This window comes from Eulemur rufifrons, chromosome 6 (assembly GCF_041146395.1).
Source record: "Eulemur rufifrons isolate Redbay chromosome 6, OSU_ERuf_1, whole genome shotgun sequence".
Taxonomy (NCBI): Eukaryota; Metazoa; Chordata; class Mammalia; order Primates; family Lemuridae; genus Eulemur; species Eulemur rufifrons.
Genome location: NC_090988.1, coordinates 26,616,107 through 26,635,510, shown reverse-complemented (window position 1 = coordinate 26,635,510; position 19,404 = coordinate 26,616,107). Strand labels below are relative to the sequence as shown.

The 19,404-nt window shown below is 37.1% G+C and overlaps 1 protein-coding gene across 1 annotated transcript in view; it reads right to left on the bottom strand.

Moving 5' to 3' along the window:
- Window positions 1-19,404, bottom strand: part of GUCY1A2 (guanylate cyclase 1 soluble subunit alpha 2) — a 298,353-nt gene that overhangs the window by 266,425 nt on the left and 12,524 nt on the right. Inside the window, exon 2 of the mRNA XM_069468984.1 lies at window positions 2,238-2,299. Within this exon, the coding sequence (XP_069325085.1) occupies window positions 2,238-2,299 (62 nt within the window). The remainder of the gene's footprint in view (window positions 1-2,237; window positions 2,300-19,404) is intronic.

Here is a 19,404-nt window from a genome sequence, read left to right as displayed (position 1 = left end):
AAATAATGCCTGTCAGCATTTATCCCCAATTCTCAATAAAGGGATTCTGAAATCCCTTTAACTGTAAGAAACACATTCCTTTTCACAGTTAGAGATAAGAAGGTTTGAATTGTTTTCTTAAGAGGAACAGCAACATGTAGGTGTGAATACTTAGTCCAAGTGTCAGTGATATTAGCTGCTCTCCTTTTTTGATTTTGGAGAAAGAAATTAAAAGCAGAAAGGTGGAATCCAAAAGGCAAAAGAGGGAGTTGGACAAGGAAAAGGGAAGAAAGGCGAAGACAGCGTCAAGAAAGGCAAACCTGGCAAAACTGCTGCCAACAGGCCCTGTGTTTTCATCAGCATGAGTGAAAAAAAGGCAGCAAGCAAAGGTACTTCAAATCCTAGAAGTCAGCCAACACTCAAGCAAAAAATATGCTAACGGGTCTATTTGAATCATGTTGGACAAGACACCTCTTTATAGTGGAGTTGAATTCTCTGTTTTCCTTATATCATACTATGTCTGCAATGAACAGAACTAGGAAAAGACCATTCAGGCAATGAACAAAGAATCACCATAGGCTATGTCTACATAGAGAGAAAAGGAGTCAAAGCAGTTAATTAACAAAAGAGAACTCCATCCTACTAATGGAAAAGAGAATGTTCTTCTGATTATAGCAATGTAGTTTGGTTATCTATTTTGATCACAATATGAGTCCCACTCCAATTTGCTTTGAAGACAGAGTTTAGCTTACAAATGAGAATATTTCATCAGTTATTACTTGATTTCCAAAAAAGAAAGAGCATTCATAATTCCAGAGAATGATTTGAGTTTGATAACCAGTATTGTCATAAAAATATTAATAATAATAATAAACATAAGAGCAAACAGGTATGTAGTGCTTACCATATACAAGGAAGTGTTCTAAGTATACTGACTAATTTAATCCAAACATACTTTGAAAGTATCAAATTCAATGAGAGTGATTAAGTTTTATTTTAGAACCTGTGAGGAAAGATTAATTTGACATTCTTTATCTCCATTAGGATAAACGGTTTAAAATCACTAATGGCCTCAAACTAAAAGCCATCTCATGAGTTTAAATAATATGTTTTTCCTACACTGCACTCTTGAGGATTAGTATGACAAAGTTTCAAAGCAATTCCCTTTGAAATGACAATTAACATAATCATCGAGCACTTAAAGTATATGACATTGTACTAGGTAGTGGGATTATTTTTCCACTAAGTTTTCTTCCCTTCTGTTTTATGAAAAAAAAAAATCACACTAAACCCTAATAGCCAAAAATATGGTCTCTATCCCTGCGGCAATGCCTATTCGCCATAAATACTAACTGATTCCTGACAGCACTTCAAGAGGTACCAGGATTTGAATTTTGACTCCTCAAAAGTTCTTAAAATCTTACAAAGATAAATCACTGTAGCATATAACAAATTTTAAGGTAAACTTAAAATATACATTGTCTCTAATGTCAGTGAATTTAATTTAAAAAGCTAGACTGCATAAGAAAGTAAATTTAGGCTTTTGTATTTTCCAATTACTTTTTGCCATAGCCAATTAAAGGTGCACCTTATACTCATTTGGAATTTTCTATTTACAAAATACTTTCATTGAAATTATCTCATTTAATCATGACATTTAATCCTTGATTTCATTATTACCATCACCACATTTTACAAAAGAGATAAAGTTACTTATTAACAATTCTATGTGCTGGGGAGGCCTGGAATTCCTACCTTTTTACCTTAAGTCTTCTTACCTTACACCATATCACAACTACTTCAAGAAATAGGGAAAATAAAGAAAAATATGTAGCATCTGACTCTAGCTAAACCAATACCTCTCACTGAACTGTGTTAAGTTTGTAGTGATTTTGATTAAAATTAACTTAAGGATTCTAAAATCCCAGTCAAAGCCTCTCAGTTGGTACCAATAAACCTTACTACATTTTAGTAAGGCAAAATTATGAGACCTAACATTGGAATGAGAGGGTTAAAAGAGAGGAGGGGAAAAAAAGGAAAAGCAATACCAAAAAGGAATTTCATTTAAAAGAATTAACCACAGTAACCCAAAGGAAATTACTCCAAGGAACCTGGAGCCCCTACCTCTCACACTAGGAGAACATTGCCACCATGAAATCAGGTTGACCTGGGTAGCAGAAAACCACATGTTCAACATCTATATTTGAGTAATTACCTTTAATTTGCCCATATAATAGCCAAAATCCATTTTTACTTACCCAATAACTTGATGCTCATAATACTGCAATGTCCTCTTGAGAGTTTGCTGTATCGTCTGAGGCTACAGAATAATAATAATAAAAAAATACATTATCAGCAAATCAGTGCCATTCCCATTCTGAACATTGTAGGCAGAGAGGTAAACTTCTGATTTATCTCACGAGGGTTTTCATTTTATAATATTAACCCATTTTGCATCGTGCCATGTATTTCCCCCACAGGAGCTAATATGAGGCACTCAGCAATTACCCAGAATTTCCCAATTTCCAGTAGGATAGTATTTCCTAGCCATATTTTTTTCTTCAATTCTTTTATACCATCTATTAGGCTCAATAAAATACTCATTGCCTGCCTACAATAAACCTAGGCCTTGGGGGTGGTGGGGAGGGCGCACTGCAGAAATATGGGTCATGGTTCTTCCTTTCCAGCTGTATAATCTCAATGAGGTAATGGCCAACAGAAATGAAATGACATATCTTAATATTTTCTTTGATGTTTTAACAAGGCTTTCAAGGATGATCTAGCAAGCAACAATAAATTTAGTTAAATAGTCACCTTTATAATAAGACATATTTTTAAAGTTAGATGATCTTTCTTTTTTTCCTATTAGTTCTATATCTGAGGGCACTAACAGGAAGGCTAGAGCAGGGTGGGAAGCAGGCAGTCCAGGGCCCCATAGCCATCACTTCCACCAGAAGTCAGCTTGATTTCCTCAACGTCTCAAGAGATTTCAAGCAAGGGTCCTTTCTGGAGCCTCCTAGATTGGCCACAAGTGCTTTGGGTTAAAAAAAAAAAAAGTGGTCTGCACCAAGTACCTAAGCAGCTCATGACTGAATTTCATAATCCTCTCTTCCCTGTGGTTGTTCAAGACAAAGTTTCTTAATCTCAGATCCAGAAATTATTCTTAGACCTATTTAGGCAGCAGAATCTGGACTTGGAGTTATAGGCTTAGAGAGCCATGAATGGGACACCAAGATCCCAGAATATAAATTTTATTAAGAAGTTACAAGAAGAACCAAATTCTCAGTGGCAAGAGAGTAAATTTTTACATAATAAAAACCTGTAGACAATCCAGCAGTAAAAAAGTAGTTAAACGTTTATCAAAACATTGATCCAATCTAGCCAAGGACGAATTTTAGGGGAATGTCATGACTGCAACACAAACCCTTCAAGATGTGGGGCAGCACGGTAGCTTGGTAATCTCACAGGCTGCTGATGATGAACTGTACAAACCTAGTACATCTAAAAAGGTAATCTGCAGAAAAAGTCTAGCATGGTGCTAGTACCCAAGAAGCAGTTAATAAATATCAATTTCCAATCCCTAATTCTTCAAAGTGCCTGTCTCAAAAATATATCATGTAAAGGAGACCACAGAGGTCTATACCAAATTTCATTTCGACCTACTCCATATTCACCTCTTTACAAAAAACATACAGGATAGATGTAACAATCTGCCTACCTAACACTCTTAAACGTTTAGCATCCTCCTTGGCAAGCAATGGTTATCTTAAATCTAGAGGAAAGTGATCTTAAATTAAATCAGGGGCATACTCTGAGATCTACCCTACACTGCCATGTAAGAGGACCCTTTCTCCGCACAGGCCTCAGACATACACTTCACGCTAGCTCAACCAATTCACAAATTAGTTTTAGGAATAATCAGCCTCCCAATGTTCAAAGAGATACACGGCAACTTCTTTCAGCAGCGGTTTTTCCTTTACATCAGGTTAAAAAGATGAAGGAAACCTCAAACTGGCACAGATGTTTCTGCTCATCCGGATAAAATCAAAGCAGAGTAAATGGAATGCACCTAGGAAAGAAAAATCATTCCTGAACCAAGAAGCAGTGGAGTGGTTGAGAAATCTAAAGAGAATGAAGCAGACCCAGCAGTCCTAGTACACATAAAAAGTGTGCTGTAACAACCCAACCCATGGCCAATCTAAAGCAAATCATTATCAGTCACTGGCTCAGTACCCCTGGGATCTGGGCCTCTTGCACTAGCTTGGCAGTTTCTAAGCTAAGATAACTTTCCCTTTGGCAACAGCCTCACAAAGCAGTGAATATCCACAGAGGGATTATCCTTCCAATAACCTCTGGTCACAAAACATGGAACAGAAAGCAGGAACTGGAGTACACAGGGCCAGTTAAGACCAGAATGACCTCATTTGTACAAAAGGACATTTTTTTCTTGTACCAAGAATTTCCCAGTCATTAAAAAGCACATGTTTGTGAAAGGAGTTAAGCCTTTTAAAGAGCTGACTTTTTTCTTGTATGAAGCAATTATTTCCACTCCCAGCAGGAGTTAAATTTATAGTTTCCAAATACATTAAAAGAAAATGTTTTCTGGGTACATCCAACAAAACTTCAAGTTAGTAAAGCATTTAGACACTTCTGTTGCTTGCCAAAGCCAGGGGGTACGTCCTAATGGCCTAAACCACAAGCGTAGGGACTGCCTGTAGAGAATCTCCTGATCTCCAGCAAGCCAAGGCTGACTGCAACACAGAATGTCATGTGGCCATGGATTCACTCCAGTCTTCAGAGTTCACCCGATGGCCTCAACCCATGGCCTTATCAGTGAGAGACATCTTCACATAAGCTCCATCTCACTGACATGAATAAAAAGCATGAACTGAAGACTCACAAATAGGCCAAAGTCTTCCATTGGGTGACTTCTGCATTGAGGGTGATAGGGGCCATCTTTTTTGACAAACCTTTACTAAGTGCCCGTGTATGCCAGTGATGCAAGTCAGTGTAGGTCAGTGGGAAAAGGACAAGGGCTTTGAAGACACACAGATTTTCTATTCTCTTCTTTAAGAATACTGCTTCCTATTGTCCCCTACTTAAGAGTACCATCCAACCTTCTACAGGCAAGATCCCATTCCTCTTTCCTTTAAGAAGGAGATTAAAAAGATGATTTAGAAAAGAGGCTTTAAGGTCACACCAAGTTCAAAATCAAGCTCCATGACTCACTAGCTAGATGACCTTGGGCAATTTACTTAAGCTCTCTGAAATAAGGTTCCTTATGTGAACTTTATTTTTATGGAAATGAATTGAAATAATTAAAGCAAAATCTCTAGTGCATAGTAGGTGCATAATACATGATAGTTATGGCTACGGCAAGCTGAAAACATGGTTCCTACGCTCAAGAATCTTATAATCTAGTGGAGGAGCACAGGTTTAGGTTAGAAAATCCATTCTACAAGTGTCATGTTTCAACATCCTCATCACCTAAAAAAAAAAAAAAAAAAATCAGTAAAGCTACCAATACTTCTTCTTTTTTTTTTTTTTTTTGGAGACAGAGTCTCACTCTGTTGCCCAGGCTAGAGTGCCGTGGTGTCAGCCTAGCTCACAGCAACCTCCAACTCCTGGGCTCAAGCAATCCTCCTGCCTCAGCCTCCTGAGTAGCTGGGACTACAGGCATGCGCCACCATGCCCGGCTAATTTTTTCTACATATATTTTTAGCTGTCCATATAATTTCTTTCTATTTTTAGTAGAGACGGGGTCTCACTCTTGCTCAGGCTGGTCTTGAACTCCTAAGCTCAAACGATCAGCCTGCCTCGACCTCCCAGAGTGCTAGGATTACAGGCGTGAGCCACCACGCCCGGCCCCGATACTTCTAATAATGAGAAATTGATGCCAATTCCAGCAGACAGAGGAAAAATTAGGAAGATGGCAGCTAAATTTATAAATATTTCCAATGAAACATTAAGACCAGTCCAGATCTGACTGATCTTTAATGGTGACAAAAGCAGAATTCTCAAAATTAAGACTGAGGATAGGTCTGAAGCCAGGCCTGCAAGCAGGAAGGACGCTGAAGCACCATAGCTAAGGTCCAGACCCCAAGCATTACGCTTCACAACTACTAAGAAACAAGCCATGAACCGCCTTCCTTGGACACAAAGAATGTGCAACAGGAGAGCTGGGAGGCTTAATAATTTTATAGCTCTATATCCTTGAGGATCCAAGAGACAAGAGTGGGAAAGGAGACAGAATTCACTGTTCCTATCATAAAAAGAAAATTAAAGACGTCTGTGATTTTTCTCTGCTTTCCCCAAACTAAAATATAGATAGTGGCCTCCGATTGTCCCAGCTCAGCACAGAGAAACAATGTATAGGGAGACATCTGTATCCTGCACACTTATTTTATGGGGCTCAAAGAGAGAGTTCCCTAAAGCTCCCATCACGTGGCAACAAGAAGCCATCTTCATCTCTATTCTCATTAACAGCTTCACTCCACTTGGCTAGCAGTGACTGACCCCCACAGACCAACCATTATGCTCACGAAAGGTCGTGGGATCCAAACAGCCAGCCATGAAACAGTCCCAACAGAGCCAGAGAAAGGATCCCTGAAGAGTGGGAGGAAGCAGTTCTCAGCAGCTGGCCCTGCAGGCTCAGACAGTCCTGCTGAGGCTCCCACACAGTCCCTGCCCTGGATATCCGTGCCAGATGGTGCGGGGATCAGGCAGGAGGCAGAGAGTCAAGATGTGAGTGTGCAGCATGAAACACATTTGTCACCGCACAAAATACATGTGCATCTCCATTTCACAGAGATAAAGAGGCTGAAGCTCAGGGAGGTTAAGTAAGTACCACAAGATCCCACAGCCAGTTAAGTGAATAAGACACTGCAAGCCAGGACTGGCTTCAAAGTGCGTCCTCTTCTCACTAGATGCTTTTGAGGGTCCCTCCTACCTTTCACATTTCAAATAAGGATGATTCTATATCCTTATTTACTATACACAGCACTTCATCATACCAAAAATAAAAATAAAACCACAGATAATTTAAAAACAAACTTCTCATTTCTGCTTAGTGCACATACCCGTAAGATACAGATTTAATGGAAAAAATAAGTCTGCCTTTTGAAAAAAATCCATAAACAGTCATATCATTTTATTTATTTAAATATGAGAAAATTATCTATCAAGGTCAGAAATTAAATGATATAGATATAGATTTAATTAAATTCATGCTCGAGGTCAGTGGTTTGAACTCTGTCTGCCCATCAAAATCACCTGGGCATCTTCTTAAAAATTACCAGTGCCTGAGTTCTACCCCCAAATTTTCCATCTCAACTGGCCTGGGGGGACCCAGTTACTTCTAATGTATAGTCATGGTTGAAACCTTTTATTTGAGGTATAAACACAATGAACAAGACCGATCCACTATAAACCTTAGCTGAATAAGTCAGTGTTAATGATATTTGAATCCTTATATTCAAATATCAAAAGAAGTAAGCTTATGAGAGATGTTCACTCATAACTGCTTAATTCAAACATAGTCTCATTTATTAACTGTCACTAATGGCTTATAATTAAATATGGATTTGTTAGATAAACAAAATCTATATTGCTTGAAGCATAAATACAGGATTTTTTAAAAACTTCCAAGTAATTTACTCCCATGTATATAAGTCAGCATTCAGTTTTGTGCTGACATGCACATAAAAATACCTCTAGTATGATTATTGTACTTTTTGCCAGGCACTGCTTGAAGCCCATTACTGATGTTAACTCCTTTGATTTGCACATCAACTTATGAAGTAGGTGTTATCATTTCTCTCATTTTATGCAGAAGAAAACTGAGACACAGAAGGTTTCTGTTGCCCTCTGTCACACAGGTAAAAAGGGACAAAGCCAGAACTGAAACCCAGGTAATCTGACTCCAGCATCGAAGCACATAACCTGCAACTTATGCTGCACATTTATTTGATTAAGTACTTTAAAGTTCACATTTTTAATACACATTATCATAATTGATCCTTACACTAATCCAGTGAAATAGTCAGCCTGGTGTTATTATCACTGAAAAAGAACCAAAGTTAGAGAGATTAGGTGATCTGCTCAAAATCACACGGCTAATATGTAAGGAAACCCTCTTTTACAAAAAGAGCATCTCTTCCCCCTAGGAAACTATCTTCAATAAGAAAGCAGTTTTTTAATGTTAACATAAAATTAAAGAATCACATGTATTCAAATTAATTGAGTGCTTCTTGGTAGCACACAACACTCTTTAAATCAAATCGGTATCAACACGGGAGGCCATAGGCAAAGTCGTGAAGTAAGTCTTTCCTTAAAGGTGCTTCCATTTTCCCTTCCTTAGCTTTCTCTCATCCTCTGGCTCATCTCTTCCCAACCCTCTGGGCACCCAGTCTCTTTATGCTCCCTTCCTGCTAGGCCAAATCCCCACCACCATAATCTAAACTCCCAAAACAGGTAACAGAAACTCATTTACTGCACTTTCCCTTTCTTTCCCCCATCAAAATTTCAAATCCCCTTAGTATCCTGTTCTCAAGGTGGTGCTTAGGAGGAATCCTAACTCCATTCACCAAACACTCCACCCTCTGTCCTTTCTTAGGTAGATGATGGTATGAATGAGCTTCTCTATAATATAGAAGATGGTCAGACCTCTAACAGTTTAATTTGGATGACTAGGCTTGTCAGTGAAAGGTAAATTGGCAGTGTGGGTGAGGAACCCTTCTCATCATCCTCCAAATCGCAATGTGGAGATCACCACTTCCTCCACAACGTGAGAGCATTTTGTTTATTAGTACACCATATGCCAGATTCCATAATTTAAAGTAATCAGAATTAGAATGTTAGATACCCCATCTTTATAGCCAGGCCTGTAGACACCAATGGATCAAATTATATAACTGACTTTATTAATAAAACTAATCAAAATAATAAGTCACTTCAAATAACCAGCCTACTTCTGAAAGGGAGGTAATTATGGTAATCATCAATCTTGCTAAATATCCAGACATAATATTCATTTTCCCAGCCTCTGACTAAACTTACTACATATTAAAAAAAAAAAAAAAACAGACTAAAAAGTAAATATAGAACTTTGAGTCAGGACCGCTATATTTCAAGCCCAGCTGTGCTACTGACCTTTTTATAAAATTAGCCCAAATCTCTTCACCTGGGAGTAAGAAACCTTGGGGAAAAAAAACGCCTCCATTTTCCCATCTGAAAAATACATGTTAGAAGTTCATAGTTCTCAGGGTCATGTTCAAGTGCAGCATGGCAAAGTTGAGGCCTTGCAAATACAGAGTCAGAACATACTAGTGATTAAACCACCTTTCTGGGTAGTCATAACTTCACATTTTAGAAGGGTAACAACCTCTCAGGAAAGTTGGAATACCATTTCAAGTGATCTACACCACTAATGTGTTAAACAAAACTGGTAATTTGCTAAACAAAATTCAAAAGTGCTAAGTGTGCTAAAAGAAAAAAATAAAAAGCTAGAGATGCACTATAATATGTGAACTACAATAAAATCTTAAGCTCCCCGCCCCCAGCTGACTGAATGGACCCCCTCTTGGCCAAGGGGATGCCCTAAAACTGAGTTACTGGCCATGAGAAGGGAGGTCAGACATACCTCATCACGGCCCCCCTTCTTGTAGATATCATTTGTAACTCATTAACAGGCCTAAGGCTATGCAACACAAACCTGCAGGTCCAATTTACATAACAAATCACTTGAGTCTGGGTATTCCACCGGTAGCTTGTCTCTAATTAACAGACTTCCTTATCTTAACATAAAGCATTCCAAGCCTTTAGAAAAAGCTTCATTTCTTTAACCAATTAAAAATCAAAGAGTCTTTAACCCACTTGTAACCTACAAGCCCTGCTTTGAGATGTCCCAAATTTTGGGGCCAAACCCATGTATGCTTTATTGATTGACAACTTTACATGTAATTTCTGTCTCCCTGAAATGCATAAATCCAAACTGTAACCCAACCACAGTGAGTCCACTTGCTCAAGGCTTCTTGGGTGTAGCTACTGGCTATGGTCCTCGAATTTGGCTCAGAATAAACATCTATTTTACAGAATTTGGCTTCTTTTCCATTGACAAATATAGAGTTTTTTAATATAAAAAAACTGGTTGAACATCTGCACAATTTCATCCACTATCTATGTTACTCTCCTTGTGAGCACAGTATACATTTGAGTGACCTCGTGAGAACTCAGGGTGAAGGCTGACATTATGCTAATTGAGCCATAAGGACATTCAAACTGATGACCTTTACCTTATTAAGAGTATGTTCTAATTAGCAAAGCACAGTGGTTATCATCATTATAATTATTGGTTATAACTGAATATACGTAACATATAATCAATATGATAATTAAGTCTTCCTATACAAAGTATTTGTTTGCTTTCCAAGTATTTTCCCCTTTCTTACTTCACTGTAATGCCTTTCCAAAACAGCCGTTGAATTTCAGTTTGATACAAGACCTAATTCTATCAATACTAATTTAAGCTGAAAACATATACTCCTTGAAAAGAAATAGATCCAAGGGGTTCTTATATGGTCCTTCTCCTATGGTCAGGCAAGTCATCCAAGAATTTCTGACGTTTTCAAAGGACTCCAGAAAATAATACCACCATGCTCAGTTTGCATAACACTTCACAGTTTACAAATCACTTTTTCTTTCATTCCACTAGATATTCACAACAACATCATGAGTTTCAGATTTAATTAGCCACATTTTAAACAGGAGAAAACTGAGAATCAGAGAGGTTGAAGTGTTTTGCCTCAGCTACACAGCTGCAGAAGAGCACCAAGACAAGGAATTGGGTCTCCTACCTTCTTTCTCTCACAGGCTGCTGCCTCCATAAGTAACTTAATTCATCTTCAAGACCATCAGAACATGCTTCCATGTATCTAACTGAAATTCCTCATTTCCTTTTTTTTTTGTCTTTAATGGATATGAAAATGATGTTGTCAATTCATTTTCCCAAATCTGTAAATCGTGTGATTGTTATTTAAATAGTTCTGGTATGATCATTAACTTACTAGGGAGAGTTTTAGGAGATACATGCTTCACTAGTCACCGTCTTGGCCAGTATGGCTCAGTCTGAATGAAAATACTATGAGACAAGAAGGCACTGCTTCTAGACATTTTCTCAGGAAAATGGGTAATGCTGTATCAAAAGCCTTTGGGGGGACATGGATCCAGTCTTGAAGCCCTAACCCAAACAGAGCCTCACAGATGGTACAGGGCTGACTCTGTCTACAAAGTGTAAATAGGGCAGGCTTTCTGGGTGGAACACTGTAATAGCAACCAGCAATGTGCTGATTGTCAAACATGGGGCCCAACATGCTATATGGATCAAGTCATTTAATCCTCATAATAATCCTATAAGAGAGTTACAAGTATTACCGCAATTTTATAAATGTGAAAAACAAATCCAGAGAAGTTAAAAAAAAAAAAAAAAACCTGCCCAAAGTCACATAGGAGGTCAGTGTCTGAGAATGTAATCTAGGTCTGACTGCCTCCAAAAACTCCAACCTTTTAACCTGCTCCTCTCAACTAAAATACATTGTTCTATCTTTACCAATAGCAGAGAAGATTACAGTTGAAAGGGATTAACTCCTGGCTAGACTGTGTGATTTTGGATACAGCATTTGTTTTTTGGAACCTCAATTTTTTTTTCAATGGGGAAATTTCTTGAATAACTATTTCTCAGGGTTGTTGAAAGGTCAAAATGAAATAAACCTATACAATATTATATAATAAACGTTATGTAATGATGTGATTCTATGCATAAATCTCTTGATGATGATGTAGTCAAAAAATTGTTAAATTGAACTAAACTGACCATGTCTAACATCTAGGACTGTTGCCAGGCATGCCTCACAGCCCAAAGATGCCAATTAGTAAATGCTGCAAAGCTAATTAGTGCCTTTTCAACTCATGGCTACCCTACTGGATAGCAATGGGTCTTGTGTAAGGAAATAATTTCTAGCCTTTTAAAACATCTTTGTAGCCTCCAATAGAGCATTTCCAAAGAATTCTCTATTGTTTCTAGCCTTTGTAAGATACAGTGAGGTGTTCCTAAACAAGAGCCTGGGAATAAAGGAAGTAATATTTCTGTCTGATAGTTAAATGATAAAATTAACACATAAAACAAAGAAATATGTTGTCAACCCTAAATGCACTAACTTAAACAATAAATTGTACATGGATGACAGAGAATTATCTCCAACCATTTGCCAGGGTTTAGCTCCAGGCAAAGTAGGCCATTGAACAACAGAAGCAAAATATCTCAAGGTGACCCACACAGGGAGGACATGGGAGAACTGATGAAGTTAGAAACCCGTAAGAAAAAAAAGGGAAGGGGGACATGAAGCATTGCATTTAATACCATTAAGGGGCACACAGAGCCTCTGTCACATTGGGAAAGATTACTTCTAAAGTAAGGAAAATTCTTCAACCATCTTAACTAAAAAGGGAGTCTTAAGAATGGACTTGGAGCATTCGGTCTCAGTGGCCAGGCTTCCCCTACAACCTACAACTGGAAAGCTCCTAACTGGATTAAATAATCTGGCATGACATTCATTTTGCTTTGACTCTAAACAGATTAAGCAAATTTCTGATTATGACTTGTAGCCTTCTCATGTAGCCTGAACAGGTAAGAAATGTGCTGACCATTAACACTTTGAGTAATGAGACTGATTTCACAGTTATTACTCATTGTAAATAAGTTGATTGTCATTCAGATTCCTACCAAAGCGTCAGTCATGAGCATTTTAACCAGTCAGTGGCTGAGTCTGATTATTTCAGGACACTGACAAGAGCAAGTCCTTGGAGTTTAAAAGTCTCAGATGCTGAAACATGCAGAAATCTTCAAGATAATACCCAGGGTGGGTCCTGCCCAGCTCCACAGCTTCCACCTCTCTTGGAAGGAGAACTCAGTAAGAGTCAGAATATAATCGGATCTAGTGTTGACTATAATCTGATGATCCAGATGGATAAAAGACGTGCTTACTAGGCAGACTTTTGGCAGATGATGACTGTCACATCATCAGTGGCTATGATGCACTAGATTCCTAAGTTAGAGATACAGAACAATCACACTTTTTCTGGAGGGGATAAAAAAGCATGCATGCGGAACACTAATACTGTATGACATAAAAAGTCATACTTTTTGTTAGTTTAACTCAAAACTATCTGAGCACATATAACTACTACATTGCTTCCTCATTCCTCCTAAGAATTTAATTATGCAAGATATGCAGATGTATGGGTATGCACAATTATATATTAATACAATGTATGCAGAGAAATATATACCCTTAATCATGTAACTTAATAGTTATGATAATCATGACTTCCTTTATATTCAGAAATCAAATTTAAGGGCATGTCATTGCTCTTCTCGCACTCTGCAGACTAAGCTAAGCTGCTGGCAGTGATGATGGCTTTTGTCGATCTACTCGTAGCTCCCTCGGCCACAGAAGCGTGGCGCACACAAACATGACAGTGGACACGCAAACTAGGTCAGCCTGGAGGCAGAACCCTGATGAAGAAAGAGCCCTTTACCATTTCTAATTCAGGTCTATGTTGTGTGGACTCATCACACAGTCCGGAACTAAACAACTAGTAAAAGGAGTAAGGTTCAAGAAAACCAACAGGAAATTGCTACCAGCCACTCCTTGGCAAGTCATAAAATAGGAGACACGTAAGAGGCAAGATAGGGAGCCTACACTGACCAATATTGTATATTGCATATTGAGGGTGGAACTATTCATGCCCATGTTGGGAGACATGGTGTCATGGTGGAAAGAGCTTAGGATATGAAATAGGACAACCAGGCACTAAAATGTAGGTGGTTGCCACCTTCCTTACTTTGGGCAAGTTACTATTCCTTTCTTAGCTTCAGCTTCCTCACCCTTGAGTTGGGCCTAATGATAATCCTTGCCCTGCCTACCTTGTACATTTTCTGAATGAATCAGAGTGGGATAATGTGTGTTAAAAATATACTTTGCAAACTCTAAACAGATGTTACTTATTGCTAATGGCTTTTCTGTATGGTGAGTATCAATTCAGCACATCATTCCCTTATAGTCCTGAAGTGGGGGAAATTAAAAAGAACAAAAACAGTAATGTCACTAATGCCTTGTGTTTTTAGGTGTTGTGAAACAGTATGGTTGGTGAAAGCCCTGGCATTTCAAAATTCTCTTCAAATGTGCTTACACTAAAAACCAATCAAAATAAACTGTTTACCACAAAATGGCCATCATAGCATGAATTGCTCAGAAGACTTCCAGCAAAAGACATCAAACTTGCTCACATGAGAACCAAATTTTTAATTATGTAGTATTTCTGGCCATTTGTTTGTCTCATTACCTACTGGTAAATTAGTAACTAGGAAAATGAGACGGTGAAAGGATATAAGAGAGGGACATTGGGAACAGTTGCCTACAGATGAAGGGATGTTGCTGGCATGACATATTTTTTTTTTTCAAATTCTTTCAGGATACTACATCAGTTTTAAATATCTCACTCTACCATTCTGCTTTACAAAGAGTCAAAAATTGACCTGCACAAGATATGTAAATAAGCATGTACATACATTCATACTAAAAAAAAATGGGGAATTTTAATGATATGGTACTTAGAAACAAGGTACTGATTGGATATTATTCTCTATTTTCCAGCTTCTAAAAACATTTTAATTTCCTTGCAAGCATAAGGGCTATTAACTGGAATTTCCAAAGCAAACCCAGTACAAGGGCACTCATAATTAGCACAACACATATTAATCCATAAATTATTCATATAAGTAGCAAAAGCTCTGGAATCTCTACTATGCATGACAAGACATAAGGGCAACATCGGATCCATTTGGTCCCATTAGCCTTATTTAAAATGAACTCTAAAGTAGCAGTAATAGTTCTTTAAAATAACAGAAAATAGTTTGTGATCCAAAATTTAAAAGTATAATGCCTCAACATCATTATTTTGTTTTTTACTTCCCAATGTAACTATGTTATTCCTACAGACCAACAACATCAAATAATTTACTGTAGCTACAGAGATCTCCAGATGGCTAACGGAGAAGCTCCCAGAAGCATCATTACTACATAGTCATCACTACACGGCAAAGCCTTGTGGGGCCAGACTCCAGATTTGATTTTAGGAGCACCAGGAGAGCTTCTCCATCCCACCCCTCCCGAATGTCCCTGAATGTTTCCACCCCTACATAGGTGTTTAAAATCAAGAAAGCTGTTTTTCAATTAATAATTTAACATGATAAGGTATTTAAAATGTATACAATACAATTTATCTGATAGGAGAGACACATAGTTTTGTGGCATAAGGTTTTGATACAGGAATCAAAAGAGAGAAAGATAAAGTGAAGAAGGATTACCAAAACAAATGTTCCTACTTTACAATTTTTTCTCAACCTTAATCTGTAATGTATCAGAGGTTAAACTAGTATAAAATACCAAGGGAAAAACTTTAATAGACTTGACTTTGATATGCCTTTGTTTTCATTTCTATTAGTCACTCTGGAAGAGCAAACAGTAATAAACTCTGTTATTTTAGGTTTTTAAGATGTTTTCAGGCAGGCATATCTTGATTTGATTTGTAAGTCACAGAAAGTAGCTGAATACCTAACCTAATGGCCAAGATTTGTCTGTCTGATTTTATTTTTAGATCCTTATTGCTAGATCCCTATTTTATAGTTACACAATGGTAATATTTTTGTTGACGTGTATTTGAAAGTGACTTACTAGTATGTATTCTTTGAAAAATTATGTCTCTTGGGGAAATTTGTAGTAAAATGCTTTTTCCAATTACATACCCAATGGAATTGTTCATTTCTACCATTACAATCACCATTAATGCCATTGATTAAGGTGATATCTTCCATCAATATTATCAAAATAACTGGATATCTCTGTTAAGTAGGTGTTTGAGACCTAGATCATCTGGATTTTTCTAGTCAAGAAAGCTAGTGGAAAAGTACATTTACAACTTAATTTAATATTTGATTCCCTGTTTTCCCCCACCCTCATCCAAAAATGCAGCTGAACAAGAAGAGAAACTGCCCAAGTGCTTAGAGAATCCTAGCAGGCAGTAGCCTCATCTACCACAATTCACACGGCCACCTGCAATAAGTGCAGACGAAGGCCATCTGCTCTCCTTCGGCAGGAAAGTTAGGTTTGTTGAGTTACAAGTACACTTTCGGAGAAAGAATTTAATTCAGAACAAAAGGAAAGAATTTAATTCAGAACAAAAGGAAAGACCGGTTTTCTTTGAAATGTGTTTGTAATGGCAATAAGTTAACAGAGGAGAAAAAAGAGAGACTTTATAGCTTGCAAACACTGTCAGGTCCACAAAGCGTTTATTGATCTTTGTTATCAGGTGGAAACAATAAATGGCTCTTCTCCAGCTTCCACACTAGAAACTCCCTCATATCTGTCTGAAGCTTCAAATGGAATTACTATAGTGTCTAGCTAGGATTCACTTTTTCCCTCAGTCTCTGTTCCATTATAACACAATCATCTCATCATTATCATCCCCTACAATAAATGCCTTTGGAGGCAGATTCTTTTGTTAAGGAAGTAAAAGGCATTTTCATTAGTTGTGGCAAATTTTTTAAAAAGACACAATAAGGGTAATTATGCCTACTCCAGATTTCTATTTAAATGGTATTATTTAATTCAGAATCCAATGACAGAGTCACTCTCTTCTGCCACATATGATCAATAGTACATAGGTAGATAAATACATGGATACATAAATACCATAGATATGATAGATATTTCAAATATGCTATTAAAATAAATCTGGGTTTACATGTGTAAATACTACGATAACACAATTTGTAAGAATCTCTGCATCCATTCTTTTCTGGAAAGTAAACAAATTCCTTAAGTTAAAAAACAATTAACAGGTAAGACAACATTTAAAAATTAAGACATCAGTCATGCACAAATTAAACCAATCACACAGGGAAAAATGAAATTGGAAGAAGGCTAACAAACTCTGAGTGACCAGGCACTGAGAGAATTTGGTCAATAGGCATTTATTTGAATAAGATACTTTACTTTCTTTTGTTAAGGTATACAGAGACCTACTAAATTAAGATGACAAGAAAAAGGTTGGAAGAACGATAAAATCTTTCATAAATTTCATTCCCAAAATGCTTGCAACAGAATCACAAGAAAAAATGGGTGAGGAGGGTGGGGAATAACTGAGACATCTCAAATTCCTGGTACAGAAAGGGCCAATTACAAATATCTACTTCATGAAATAATATAGAATTTCTTAAAAATGTAGTTAGGTCATATGGGAAGAACTTATTCTTTCCTCTTAGTATATAATATAAGTTGAACAGTGTAGTAGATCATGGGTATTCAAGGAAAATACAACAATTTTTTTTTTAATTTAGCAGATTACTAGAGCCATTTTTTGCTCCATAGATCTTGTTTTCTGGCTCATGATATAGTAAAATTAAGCAAGCATAGTAGCCATATAACAAATATATGACAAAGAATAAAAATAATAGGTCATAATTATTTACATTTTTCTAGTCTCTGTTTTTCTACTTTGTTTTTGTTGTTGTTGATTTTATTTTTCTAAAGTGCATTTGTATTTATTACCTTACTTGTTTCTTACAACATTTGTGTGGTATACTTAGAATAAATATCTTTATATTCACTCTAAATTTATTCATTTAACACATATTGATTTACCAATTACAATGTGCCAGGCACATGGCAGACATGAAATTTGGCAATATATATAAAACAGAGAAAAATCCTTACTTGATGACATTGAGCAAAATTCACTCAGAAAAGGAAAGGGAGAGGCCAAGAGGCTACATTTGATTCTGTATGTCCTGTTTGGCCTTATTTTACCTTCCACACCACCTTTAAACGGCATAAAATATAATATATTCAATATAACAACAAAATAGAGTCCTATTCATTTGGCTCCTAATACTTTGAGAATTCCTTCCAATAGAGACCTTTCCTCCAGTATCAAAAAAGTGTCAAAAAGAGTTCTAACACTGAACAAAGTCATATCAGACACAGAGAGGATAAGATCAGGGGTGTACGTGAGTGAGTGTGTGTGTGTGTGTGTGTGTGTAACTCACACATATAGAAACTTACATAACTTTTATAAATAACAGAGAACAAGCTAATATAAACACAAATCAAAAAACCGTTCACGACACATGGTGTTCAATTTATAAACTGTTATCTTTAGAAGAATAAGAGAAAATCTGAAGTCTACAACTATTGATAAGATAATGCCAAAGTTATTTAAGCAGTGGATTATACAAATCAAAAATGGACACTTCATGATTTCAGTATAAAACTATTGAAGGATGAATGAGTGACATTTCAGACCTGATTTGACACCCCATGGTCAGTGCCACTACCACTGTTAACGTTTACCTAGAGAACTGCAAGAGCATGGCAATTTAAATTTGATAGATATACAAAATTAGCCAATGACTGAGTTATAATGATAAAATCTAGAAAAGAATCTAATAAAAATTAGATGTGAATAAAACCAAAATCTGACAGTAGCCTTTGCACTACCTACACTCCTACTATGCCATATTGCATTCCCTTTGGTATAAAGAAAGAAGTGTCCTCATTCTTAGAAAAGGAATCAGAGAATGCCTTTAGAGCAACCCTATTCTTTCCCAAGTCCTATCTGTCTCATCTATCTCCAGCTTTTTTTACTTCTCTATTCACTTCAAACATGAATCTCCGTCTCTTTAATAAACTGATTTGGCCTCATGGGCACTGTTAACACTCACTCTCTCTCTCTCTATTTTTATTGTCAAATGTCTTGGATCAGAGATGTATGCCCAGGATAGCCTTTGTTCACCCATCATATATTCCCTCTTTAAACCTTGATAAATAGGTTTCTATCTCAGATGCAGGATTGACACCACTTTTCTAAGGCCACTAGCAACCTTGTTCTATTCAATTCTCTTCATTATTTTGCAAATATCAAGCCCTGAGTCCTTGCTCCCAGCTGCTCCCCAGTCTCCTCCCATCCCACAAACACAAAAAAGAATCCTAGCACCTCATTCTTCTGGTTCTTTTTGTATATTGCTCCCTAATTCTCTGCTGTTCTATTTCTCTCTCAATCAGAGTGTTTGTCAATTTTCAAGATATTAGCTATCACCTCCAAAGTCACTATCTACAGCCATGAGCCCTTAGCCAAGCTCCAATCTCAAGTCTTCAACTCTGTACTTATTAAATCGGCTAACAGGTACTGTGTGCTAACAGGGCTTGATTCAGTAATACAAGCCCTTAAAGAGCTCACAGATTTCTAAAAGATTAGAAATGCACGTTTATAGCAAGAGATTGGAGATCATGCTCCAGGACATATTTGGAG